We start from the raw sequence: 13,331 nt of genomic DNA on the forward strand, positions 1-13,331 counted from the left end.
CTGTTTTTCCCCTTTTTGTTTTAGTGTCTGGAGGACGCAGTCGTTTGCATCTCATTGATCTGGGGAGCTGTGAAAAAGTGCTGAGCAAGAGCCGAGATGGAGGAGGCTCTCTATGTCTGTCTCTCTCTGCCCTGGGCAATGTAATTTTGGCCTTAATTAATGGTGCTAAGCATGTGCCATATAAGTAAGTGAATTCTTGTCTGCATTATCTTAAATTTGTGGGTGGTGTTACCTGAGAAATGGATTGCATCAACAATTTACTCTTTCCCTAAGGTGAAGTTAAAGGCAGTTGTGTCAGAGAAGGGTCTGTCTTCTTTTAATGTCGCTCCTACAGATACATGTATCTGTTCATCTACTTGTCCATATTAACATACACACAGGTTTTTAAATGTTCAAGTAACATGAAATTCTTAGTTACATGGCCAAAAATGGTACAGTGGTATATACTGAAGTTAGGTGAAGTGCTGGGGAGGGTTTGATTGTTGAAGAAAGTGAGGGAAAACGGCTAAGATGTTTTCTTTCCTTCTCTCTCTCTTTCCTGGATTTGGAATTTTTGGCTGATTGCAGCCAGCTCTACATTAGTGAATAATTCAACCTAGATTTGATAGATTTTCTCTTCCTTTTGCAAATATAAAAATTATATTGAAATTTTGGAAAATATTTGAGTGTTGATCAAGTATGATCATCAAAGGTTGTTATTTCTGTATGTCTTTTTGGATCTTTTTACATCTTTTCAATTAAAAAAAAGAAGACCACCATGTTGCACATTAGTTTAACAGAAGCAGATGTTTAGGTGTGTTCCTTTGTGGGGTGGCTCTGAGAATAATTTTGTGTCAAACGCACCTGTGGGGAGCCCAACTTACAGACAACAGCCACATTGTAAGCACCCTTACCAGAACTTGGCCTTCAGTCCTTAAATTTAATTGCTGCTTGTCTTAATGCATTATAACTTCGTGCTGTTGTTATCAATCATGTCGTTTCACATATTTATCTAGTGATGCATCTCAAACAGGTGTTTTTTTCTCTCTGTATTAGGCAGAGAGATATTTTCCTCAGGCTAGTTGCTAGGTTTGTGTATGGAGTAGAGGATGTATGGGTTAGAATAGGGAAGGGCAGATCCTTAACTTTGTCACCTACTGTGGTTTAGTGACCAGATGTGACAGGAGTTCCCTCATGTTGGACCAGCTCAGGGGGGCAGTAGGAAGCATGGAACCGCGGGGAAAGATGTCCTGGAGACCAGTGGAGGACAAAATGTCATTTGTCTTGTCAGCTTTACTGTCCACAGTGGAGGATTTGCATCATCAGGAAAGCCTCCAGAGAGAAGTTCTGCTTCCCTTCTGCTATGTCAGAGCAGACCACAGGTGGCAGAATGGAAAGTAGATTAGTTGGGGTGACACTTACATTTCTGGTATCTAACACTGTTATATCTGTTCAGAGATTTCTTACCATTTCTGCTGACTTCTTTTATTTAGTATTAAAAGTGTTTGCACAGAGCTCACAGAGTGTAACTATCCAGGTACTAAGTCTGTTCAGCTAAAAATACAGCACTCATGAGCTTTATTTGTGTAGTACGATCTCAACCTGAGATAACTAGTTATTAGTCAATTGGTTACAATTTTCTAAGCAATAAAATGAGTTCTCATACTGTAAATACCCAGGCAGATACATTAAAATATTGGTAACTTGGTATGTGTACATTTAGACACATTTGAAGTGTCAATAACAGGAGCCTATTTCTTATCTTCCTGTACCATATATGCATGAGAGTGAAAGCACAGCTTGTGGTGTAAAATTCTGCAAAAAAAGGTGGTGATTTCTTTAAATATTCCTGGTGTTCTCATTTTTTTGCACAGGGACAACAAGTTGACAATGTTGTTGAGGGAATCACTTGGGAACATCAACTGCAGGACTACTATGATTGCACACATTTCTGACTCCCCAGCCAATTACGCAGAGACTCTCACCACCGTTCAGCTCGCGTCGCGAATCCACCGCATGAGAAAGAAGAAATCCAAGGTTGGTTCACAAACAAGCAGAAATTAATTCATTTGAAAATGAGTTTTTCTAACCTTTCGGTAGGGGAACATGGGATTTCTCGATGGTAGGAAGTAATACAAAATGCATAAAAGCTCAGGAGAGGAACTGAAAAATGACTTGGCACTGAGCCATCATCCTGCCCCCAGTCCTTAATCCTGAAATTCCCTTCTTTTTGTTTCAAACACGTATTCTTTCTTTGCTTACATGTCAAACTAACTCAAAAGCTTCTATCAGTATTAATAAAATCAATAGAGGAGGAACAGAAAACTATTGAGGAGAAAGACAATGCATAATATTTAATGGAAATTGCCTGAAAAGGTATGATTGTTATATTATTACTAATACAGTAAAATCTATGTAGTGTGTTATTTTAGTTTACCCTCCCCTGTAATATTTTACCACTAGATGTAGTTGTGATAGTATACACAAAGCACAGAGTATATTGCAAGCCTGACCTTTTAATCAATTACTGTACATATATATACTTACTTATCAATTGATGCTAATAACTTTTCCCTTACTTGTCATTTGCAGTATGCATCCAGCTCGTCTGGAGGAGAGAGTTCGTGTGAAGAAGGACATGTCCGGAGACCTCCCCATTTGCGACCATTCCACCCACGAACTGTTGCCCTTGACCCTGACCTTCCTGTCCTGAATATATCCAGTGATCCTGATTATTCCTCCAGCAGTGAACAGTCTTGTGATACTGTCATCTATGTTGGTCCCAACGGTGCAGCTTTGTCCGACAGGGAATTGACAGATAATGAAGGTCCGCCAGAGTTTGTTCCCATTATCCCGTCCCTAAATAAGAAGAGAAATAAAGACAATTCTGCTCTTGGTAGGAGTTCTGACAAGGACCATTTTAAATGCAACACTTTTGCTGAACTGCAAGAAAGGTTAGAGTGCATTGATGGAAGTGAGGAACCCATGAAATTTGCTTGTGGAGAAATCTCTGTTGGGTCCAATTGTAGTCCCGTTCCTGGAAGTACAGAAAATGCACAGTCTAAGTTGATAAAGGAAAAAATATCCTCTCCTTCTGGAGGATTTAAGAAATCGATTCCACAAGAAACTGCATCTCCCAAAAAAGGACATAACCTTCCTTTCCAGGCTGTTGCACCAAGGGGTGGCAATGGCAACTGTCAAGAAAATAGCACACCTCACCTGAAAGCAGAGCTTTCCAAGCTGCAGAGCAGAGCTGACAACAAAATAATAGACTCTATCCTGGAGGGGGAGAGAGAGACAATCACTGATTCCCTGCAGACTTCAAGGTGTAGCCCTTCAAGGAATCTAGAGCAGAATAAGGCCACAGCTGACTGTGCCACTAAGGAGAAGTCCTTGTACGTGAAGAGACCCCTGCCAAGCCCAGCACCTCCCCCTCCACAGCAGAGAGAACACTCCCCAAGCTCCAAAGCTGAGAATTTGGAGCTGGACAATAGCAATGCAGTTCGGACTCCTCCTGTGGGAATGAGCAAACAGATGGGAAACAAACCTGAGCAAAACCTTGTAGGAAGCACATTTCTGGTTGGTAGCAACACCCAGAGTCAGTCAGGTGCGATAGAGGTACACAGCTTCAGGTCAGCATTCAGAGGGAAATGTTTTGATCGGGATATACTGACCACCACAGTGACTTTGCAGCAGCCTGTTGAGCTGAATGGAGAGGATGAGCTTGTTTTCACAGTGGTGGAAGAGCTCTCTATTAGTGGAATTATGGATAATGGGAGACCTTCCAGTATCATTAGCTTTAACAGTGACTGCTCCCTTCAGGCCCTTGCCTCGGGTTCAAGGCCGGTCAGTATTATCAGCAGCATAAATGATGAGTTTGATGCTTATACCTCACAGGAGACTTCTACTGGTGTAAATATTGATATTGTTGTGCCCTTTGCTAAGGATCCCTTTACCAGCAGCAGACGTTCCTCCATCAGTTCATGGCTCAGTGAAGTCAGCATTTGTACAATTGAAAGTGATGGAGCCCAGTCTAGTGACAGTTTTGTCGCACAGTCATCTTACAACTGTAATAAGTCCGAGGAATCCTTCAACTTGGACTCATCCCATTTATGTGTCCCCCTGAAAAGCGCTCTGAATGACAGTGGATTTTGCTTCTCTGAGCTGGAGAGTGAGAGCTTGAGTTCCAGCAAGCTTTCCTCAGGCATCAGCAAAAGCCCTCAAACCTCTGAAACTACCAAAGCATCTCAGATAAAAAGTGCTTTTTGTGTCACTGATCAGCCAGTAAAAATTAAATTTAGTAATTCTCGTGATGCGCCTGTGATAGAAACAATACATTCTAGTCTTCCTAGGAAAACAAAAACTACCTCTTCTCCAATCCACAATAATACTGTCCTCAGCTATAAAGAGCTGCAGAATCCACATGGTATGTTTGAAGATCCTTGGCTGTTACGCACTGATTATCACTTGGAAGCAAAACCTGCAGACTCGCTGCTGTCTCCAAAACCTCACACGTTTGGTACTGAGAAGCAGCCAGAAAAAGCTGCCCAGTGTTTTGGCACAGCATCCAGGCCAACAAAGTCACAGACTATGCTTGCCTGTTCGCAGAGGGTTGTGGATGGTTGTGAAATGGCCTGCAAATCCTCCAGCGGAGCTGCAAAGAAGCCAGAAGCTGTGATGAAGATGCCACAGCTGAAGAGAGGAGCCACCACACTGGGAGTGATGCCAGTGTCACATGCTAACAGTACTTTGCCGGAGTCTGTGGCCCGAGGGAATTCGGATGCTCCCTTGGCCACTGGCAGCTTGAAATCGTCACTGGGAAAGAAGAACGCGCCACAGAAATCAACCATGTTGCCCAGACCAGGTGGGCCAACACCTCCGACACCTCCTGTACGTAAATCAAGCCTGGAGCAGAAACCTGTTGGTCTGGGTAATGGTGGGGGGAAAGCCTCTGGCCTGGACTTTGCCAGAGCTGCCACGCCAAAGTCTGAAGATGAAGCAGATTTGCGGTTGAAAGCTGGCTCTTACTTTAGTGAAAGTGTCAGCTGCAGAATGAACCTGAAAGGTGACCACTCTTTGCCCAAGATGACGTCTAGCTTAAAGGTGAAGGCGTCGAAGAGTGAAACCGTGCACCGATATGGGAGCCACATGTCTCTGGAGAGGTGTGACAGCCTGACATCAGTTGGATCCAAAGCAAGCATGGTGAGGGAGAGCGGGAGCACTGGCAACAGCCGCGCAGGGCGTTCTGTCCCCAGGCTGGGGGTTCCCCCTGTTGCTTCCAGTGTGGGTTTACCACTGCCCTTCACCGCCCCTGCGCCTGGTAAAAACAGCCAGGCAAAACCCACAACTAACCAGAAGGTGCAAGCCAGTGGGAATAAAACCCGGGGCCTGTCTGCCAGCGGGTCAAAGTCTCTCAGCTCCTCTGTGAAGTCCCTGACACAGCCTGCAGGGAAGGGCTCTGGCATGGCCCCTGGTGGGAAGGCAGCCCCCCGTTCTGTGCAGCCTGTCAGCGGCAAACCCGGCCGTGGGACCATCATGGGCACCAAGCAGGCCATGAGGGCAGCCAACAGCCGCGTGAACGAGCTGGTGTCGGGCGGCTCTGCCAAGGCGGGACATTTCCGAGGCTCCACCGACTCTGACAGTGGCAATGACAGTGGCATCAACCTCAGTGACGAGAAGTCACAAATGCCGGTGCTGCCGTCTCCGTACAGCAAGATAACGGCACCGCGGCGGCCACAGCGCTACAGCAGCGGGCACGGCAGTGACAACAGCAGCGTCCTGAGCGGGGAGCTGCCGCCAGCCATGGGCAGGACGGCTCTGTTCTACCACAGTGGGGGCAGCAGTGGCTATGAGAGCATGATCCGGGACAGTGAGGCCACCGGCAGCGCCTCCTCGGCACATGACTCCATGAGCGAGAGCGGGATGTCGTCACCGGGTCGGATGCGGAGCCTTAAATCTCCCAAGAAACGGTCAACAGGTAAGACATGAAGGGGCAGGTGGCCAGGTGTCTGCTCGTGCTCCACTGCATCCTGAGGATGGAGGCATTTTGTGGCATCTCTGACAGAGCAGAGAGGAGGCTTGGAGGGAGCTCAAAGCAGGGAGGTGGACTGACTGCATGCGCTTGTGTGTGCATGTGTATTGCTGTGACAGCAGCTACTTGTCATTTATTTTACTTCAAAGCTGCAGGTGTGACACAGGTGCTGTGGTGGAGAGGGCAGGAGAGGTGTAGGGTGCCCCGGGGTGCTGGCAGCCACCTGCTGCCTCCTCCCTTGCAGGGAGGCTGCCGGCAAATAGGGGACATTCCTTCTTCCCTCAGCAGGTGGCCCAAATAGGAGGGTGTTATGGGTGGGTTGGGAAAAGTGAGGTGCTGGGTGACTGCTGATGAGTTTTTGTGAGGAACAAGTGAGTAATCCTGGAAGACTGGTGAGAGAAGGGCAGTGAGGAGAGGAGGAGCTCTGCTGCTAGGTGTCTGTGAGGGAATGCCAGAGACACCAGCTGGGACTGTGGTTTAGAAACAAAGGAATAGGCCTGGAGGTGAGTAGAGTGTTCGTGAATTAATGAGGATTGCTAAATGTGCATTCGATTACCCAAAGGTAGGGCTTAGGGGCAGAGCAGTAGGGTGTGTGCGTAAGGTGCAGCGACTCCTAGGTTAATGCTACCAGCTAATCGCAAAATTATTGTATTGCACTGTAGTAGTATTTATATTAAGAAATTTCAGGGTGTATGTGTGGATACTATAAGCAGTAGGAAACTGACTGGGAGAGCTGCTTGGAAGAGGCAGCTCTTGCTCACTGTGTCTGACCACGTCAAGCAAAGGTGGGCATATGGGAGCCAGACCCCCTTTTCTTCCCTCTGGTGCCTTTCCTTACTGCTGTCACTGGTGGTGCTCATGTAAGTGCAGCTGCAGCCAAGTGTATTTGTAGCCAGCTTCAAAATCCGGCTCATGTGATTGATGTTAAGTGTTAATTTCTCTGACCTAGGTTGAGATCCTGGGTATTGCAAAGAATCCATGGCAACCAGTGCCATGTAGCTAGTGACCAGCAGCATCCTCCAACAACCTGGGCATGCTGACTGTTGGAAATACAGTAGGAACCAGTATCAGCAATGCAATCTGAACTTCTGGTTCAAAGTGGCAATTACTGCAATCCCTGTAGATACCCATGATGCTCAGTTCTGGCAGTAGAACCAAATGAGTGAAGCTGATCTCATGGTGCTTTCTGGTCAAGGCAACTGAGTTGCTTCAGCAAGTGATAAATCATTTGGGAAACTTAGTGCAACATTTTCTGCACTTCTCTTTCCATAGCATATCAGCCTCTTAAACCTCTCCTACAAATCAATATTAACAGCTGTATAAGTTGCACACATATTGAGAAGGCATTACCCACTGGTGGATTTGTATTTGTTTTTGCCCCAGGAAGTGCTTATAAGGTCTTTAAAAATGACAAACTATTTCTTTTTCCAGTTGTAATTGCTCTATATCAGTAAATTATGTATTACTTTTTTGGAGTGCTTTAGACTTTGAGAAAATAATGTGTTTTATTCATGAAATGTGGCTTACCAGGAAGTGTGTCAGATATTTCTTATGAGAAATGTTTGGTTCAGACCCATTATTGTTCTAAAATAATTGTAATGTTTGCACATTATTAGATATTCTTGGAGTAGCTTATGTTACACCAGACTGTGTTGGAGTCTCTCGATTTAAAGACAGATCCTACTCCTGTATATGTCACTGTAAACCTGTCCCCTTATCCTATAACTTCATTCTTGGAGAAATGACGTTGACCCTGGCTTGTACAGTGGAAGGAGATGAAGTTTGCTTGCTTATTGCATGTGTTTGACCTCTGTTTGGTGTCCTTCTCAGAGGAATCTCCTGTCACCAAAGCAGTTACAGGATCAGGGTTACAGTACGTGGCTTCATCCGACAGGACTATAGTGGTGTTTCAGGCTAGATGGATTGGGGTTGTGAGAATGGTGGTGTAGAAGTAGAAGCAAGTCTTCCCCTTTTGAAAACATTCCCTTTTTGTTCTTGTTACTTAGAAATGAGCAAGGATGCAATTAAGAATGAGGGATGTTTTTCCTAAGAATATGTAAAGCAGGTAACTGTTTGGGTATCAGTGGAGTTGTGTTGCTTTGGGGGTGCCTGCTGGGATTTTGTCTGCATTTCATGTTGAAATTCATGACAGGGCTTAATTGACAGCCTTAACATGCACTTACCTCTCCTGCAGAGGTCTCAGCCCAGAAGTTACTTTGATAGCATTGTCCTTCAAGCAGAGCTGCCTTGTCTGTTTGATGTGCTCCCTTTTGTAAGAGCAGAAGAAACAAGACTCTTGCCTCTGAGCTCGTTTTTAATAAGAGGAGGCTATTAAGTACTAAATTTATTGTCACCAGTCACCTAAAGCCAGCTTATACTTACTGCTACTGTGTCATTTCAGCTTTTTTCTGGTGGCCTTCATACCTCCTTTTTTTAGGGATTGGACTGCAGCCTTGTTAATGTTGCCTGACCAGCTCTATGGACATACTTGTCCTTGACACATGTACTGTAAAGGCCAGCCTTTAGAGAATGGAAAGAGACTTAATAATCACAAAAAAAAAAAAAAAATGCTGGACAGCAGAGTCCCAACTCTTGCAATCAAAAGTATCACCATTTTGGAAGGATATAACTCAGTCTCTGCTTCATGAAACTTGAACCCTAGCAGATGCATCATGGTGCAGTATGATTTTCTTGGTAAATCTGGGAGCATTTTATTGAAGGTTCCCAGAACTGGTGAATTTTGTCATGCGCTGAGCTTCTGGGTGCTGGTGCAGAGGCGTGATACATCTTAACATTACAGGTGCTCAAGTTGCAGATTGGTTGATGCCTTTTGAATGCCTCTCAATCCCACAAAGTCACTGAGAGCTGCTGGTATTTAGCACCCTAAAATAGCAGTAGTAATTCTGGATGGAACTGTTTGAGCTTTGCAAAGAGGTAATGCAGTGACGGGGATCTTAGATAGCCTTGCTTGGCTTTAACTGAGGGAGCTGCAGATTTCTAGATAATTAAGCCATTATCAGTGTTAGTTTTAGATTTTTCACTATCTCATTGCCTTTGCAAGGTAATGAATACCATTGTAGTCCACCAAAGAAAAATGAATCCAGAAATTTTTTTTGCAGGGAGAGAATAAAGAACTGATGTTCAGACATCTGCTTTGGGAGAGGAACTGCTGTTGCTCCCATCTGTGAACCAAGTGAAACCTACTTTGTCAAGGCAGTAAACTCAATTAGCAGCCTGAGGGTATTTTACTAAAAGGAAAGATCAAGAAAAGCATTTCTTCCTAAGTATGCTGAGAACTTAGATCCTTCTTTAATTCACTGCAGTATGTTCTGCAGCGCGTTAGTCTCTTAGAGCCTGAGGAATGTTTGTTTTCTGTATTTTAGGTCTCCAGCGTCGTAGACTGATTCCTGCTCCGTTGCCAGATGCTGCCTCCTTAGGAAGAAAACCCAGTGTCACTGGCCAGTGGGTTGATCTACCACCTTTGCCAGGCACTTTGAAAGAGCCATTTGAAATTAAAGTTTATGAGATTGATGATGTGGAACGATTACAGCGACACAGACAAGAGGAAACTGAGGTCAGCACATATTTTACAACTGTAGACAACTTAAATTACAATATACAGACAAAGTCCTTGCTTGAATGCCAGAATGGTGTTCAGGAAATTGATTGCAATTAAAGTACTATAATTATTAATTTTGCAATTCATATGTTGGGGTACCCTTAACACAGAAAATGAAAATGATTACTGTCTAAAATTAATTGTGTCTAACATGACTGATGGTGTAAATGGAAGTTACCAACTAATACATTATGAGAAGACTTCATAATCCTAGCCTGGCTGGTAAAACCTTACCGCCTCCCTCACTGATAGGGTCATTAACTGTTTATGTAAATGGCAGGATTTTATTAAATCAGGGATATACTGAGTTTAACTTACTTGTAATAGGAAAACACTTCAGCTAATTCTATTCTAGAGACCAGAATTTTATGTTCTACTGATGCCTTTTTCCCATTTCTTTTGTAATAGCCTTTCCAGGATGTTGAGAAGGTAGGAATGCATTTAAAAAAATAAGAATTAATATGTTTTAGTATTAACTGTAACTCTGATACTATAATTGGGCTGTGTTTATCATTTTCACTACTGGAAAAAAAAATATCTACAAACAGTAGTAATTTCAGAATGCATTAAGAGATGTTTGCTAATCCAGAGAAGTGCAACAAATGCTCAAGTGATGTAGTTTGTGGTTCCTCTAGATGAGAATTAATTCATGTAAACTTAAAATAAAAAGACCCCCAAAAACACATAAAAACCCCACCAACCCCACAACCAGATAAAGCAACCCACCTGCTCACTCTTCCGAGTAGTGAGCTGGGAGCAATTTGTGTCAGACTGTTATGGGCCAACTCACAGCAGGAAAATTCAAGGAATGGCCTTTTTATGTCTTAAAAGGGTCTGATGTATTTCCATACCAAGCTGAAGATACTAGAGAGGCGCCAGCAGCGAATCAGAGAAATAAAGGCAAAGCATGAATTTTTGAAGGAAGAGTTGGAAGAGACAAAGTGCAGGTTGATGATGGATCCAAATAAGTGGAAAGAAGACTGTAAGTATTTTGCAAAAACAGAATTATGATCAGCCTCTAACAGATTTTCGGCATGTCAGCAGTCCCACTGAAAAACGTAATCACTTGCTAAGATATTTTGCTGAATTGAGTCCTAAAATACTCTATGACTCAATCTGTGTTTCTGTAATATGTGATTTGAACAAAAAAACCATCCAAACCAACCAGAAGAGAACATCAAAATGGTGCAGAGACACACTGTGGTGCTTGTTAATATTAAATATATAATCTTTTACTATTCTTCTTTCCAAAGAAGGAAAAAATTGTCCATATCCATGTTATAGCTGGGAAACTGAGGCATGAGATGTGTTCACAGACTGCGTGCTGTGCGTAACTGGAGCCTCAAGGCAGAGTTTTGCATCTGCTGAACAAAGGGAAAAAAAAGGCTTAGTTCAAGAGAAATTAAATTTTACTCTACCATAGTGGCTCCTTTGTGACAGAACAATGTTTTACGATGAGCTGTTTCTCTTACTCAGTACTTTTTTGTCTGACAGTTGAAGTGGATCCTGATCTTGACAAGGAGTCACAGGAGTACCTGGAGGCACTGGAACAAGTGACAGAAGAACTGGAGCAGTGTGTTAATCTGTGCAAGTCACATATCATGATAGTGACGTGTTTTGATATCGGAATAACCGATGTGCAAGATGGAGTGAGGGAAGTGGAGGTTTGAAGAGAGGTTTTTCAAGGGACTGAAGGAAGTGAAGCTGGGTCGTCTGACATGAAGGGATAAAGTAGCTGGGAAGTGAAGGAGGAAGGGTGAAGACTAAAAAGCAACAATGAATGTTGTAAGAGAAAGAAACAGCTGAGGAATGGGAATGTTCATAAATCATTTGGTGCCTCAACGTGACCTGAGCTGTACAAAGATAAAAGTAGGATCAAGTATTGCTTCTACCAGAGGGAAGTGAAGAAATTTAGTACAAACCATGATGTTAATGAACAAACAAACATGAAATGGAAGTGCCTTTAAAGTTCATTTGATTTTCATTTTTGTATTTGGTGCTAGAATTAAAGCCAGCAAACCTAAGCAGACTACAAAATGTATTCCTATGAAATATTTTATACTGTATAGTGTATTTATGACTAAATGTAAAAAACAAACAACATTGTAGCAAAAGCAATAAGTAAATTATGTTTTCATACCTGAACTTGCCTTCTTGTTTCATAGAAAAGCTGTTTTATGTAGCAGAATTAAAATTGTATTATAATTGTTTTCTTGGTTAGGGTTCAAGATATTTTTATGAACGTTTATCTATTGAAAAGGAGTATTATGGCATTTTGAGATGATTGTTTTATCTTCAGGTTTTGTATTATTACTTTTTCAGATCAAAATAAATGTTTGTTTTCCATTTTATATATACATATATAGATCTATATTAACTGCTTACCTACTTCCTTGGTTACTAACCTCTCTTTTCACAGACCTGGTCTTTTTTGGAGTTGTAAACTTAATGTAAGGAAGTCTACAAAGGGCACTGTGGTTTGTTTTGATTTTCTTTTTTCCTCTCTGACTGCAGGAGTTGAGAATTATGTTTATTACCAAAACCATAAAACAAGCAAAAAAAAAAAAAAGGAGCAAAAAACTTTTTGTAAATGTTAAGTTAGGTCCATATTTTTATATAGTTTTGACTATAAATATAGCATTTGCATTTTGAACTTTTAAGACAAATAGTATATCTTTTTACAGTTTTTCTAAGGAAGGCAAACCCTCAGGATCAAGTTTATACATGCTGCATGAGATTTGTGCTTTTTTGAAGGAGGCCACTTAAGTGTGGAAACTATTGATAAATTGTTGCCAAACAAATACTTTTGAAAAGGTTTAATAGTGTATGTAATACCACATTTCATAACGAATCATATTTTCTAATCATCTTCCTTTTTATGGTTTTTTCAAATCCTTTGTATAAATATGTATTATAACAGCTTGCTTCAGCTTTTATCTGTGAATAAAAGATACATCTATTGTTACGAGTGCTTTTTGCCATGTATGTGATTTTAATGTTCAGAAGAGGGAGGATGGCCTGTGGCACGCTGTGTTAAATGTCACATTGCATTGTCTCTTTGCCCAAGAGGTGTATAACTGGGAACAGAGTTCTGACATTAGTCAGCATAAACCAATCAAGAGAGACAAAACACCAAAGGATGAAATAAATGGCAATGGTAATACTTACATTCTCTTAGCACTTTATAGTTTACAGAAGAAAGACCTGTGGCTCACATACTTGTTTTCCCTGATGAGAAAAAGCAATTAAAAATGGGTCTGAACCCACAAGAAAACTAGGAAGTGGAATCAAGCCCTGGGCCCCGTAGGTCCATCATGGCAAACAGCTGCATTCATTTCTCTGTGGCATTGCAGTGTTTGCTCCCTGACTGGACAGCAGCTGTGCCTGGTCCTCAGCTCCTGGTGCTGGCTGGAGCCTCCCCAGCCAGGGTTACTGTAAAGCTTGTGCTTCTAGTGACCATCTCCAGTGTTTTCCAGCCATTTGGCCACAAGGCCTATAATGAGTGAAGTTTTCCCCTCCCTCTTTTTCTTAGGTAGCCCTACCAGCATAGCATCCACACACTGAGTTTTCTTTACCCTCACAAGAGCCCTGTGAGGTGGGGTAAATTCCTTCTGCCTCATTCCACAGCTGGAGAAGTGGGAGAGTCAGAGCAAGGGTTTGGTGCTTAAACAACTTTTTGACTTTGCATAGGTTACAAAGAGT

General features: G+C 42.6%; 1 protein-coding gene across 7 annotated transcripts in view; it reads left to right on the forward strand.

Moving 5' to 3' along the window:
- Window positions 1–12,594, forward strand: part of KIF26A (kinesin family member 26A) — a 102,530-nt gene extending 89,936 nt beyond the window's left edge. For all 7 annotated transcript variants that reach the window (XM_069018406.1, XM_069018404.1, XM_069018409.1 and 4 more), the window contains 6 exons: window positions 25–184; window positions 1,854–2,016; window positions 2,572–5,956; window positions 9,394–9,584; window positions 10,461–10,611; window positions 11,124–12,594. In XM_069018406.1, the coding sequence (XP_068874507.1) occupies window positions 25–184; window positions 1,854–2,016; window positions 2,572–5,956; window positions 9,394–9,584; window positions 10,461–10,611; window positions 11,124–11,299 (4,226 nt within the window). In that variant the 3' untranslated portion in view covers window positions 11,300–12,594. The remainder of the gene's footprint in view (window positions 1–24; window positions 185–1,853; window positions 2,017–2,571; window positions 5,957–9,393; window positions 9,585–10,460; window positions 10,612–11,123) is intronic.
- The last annotated feature ends 737 nt before the right edge of the window (window positions 12,595–13,331 follow it).

Source organism: Aphelocoma coerulescens, chromosome 5 (genome assembly GCF_041296385.1).
Source record: "Aphelocoma coerulescens isolate FSJ_1873_10779 chromosome 5, UR_Acoe_1.0, whole genome shotgun sequence".
Lineage (NCBI taxonomy): Eukaryota > Metazoa > Chordata > Aves > Passeriformes > Corvidae > Aphelocoma > Aphelocoma coerulescens.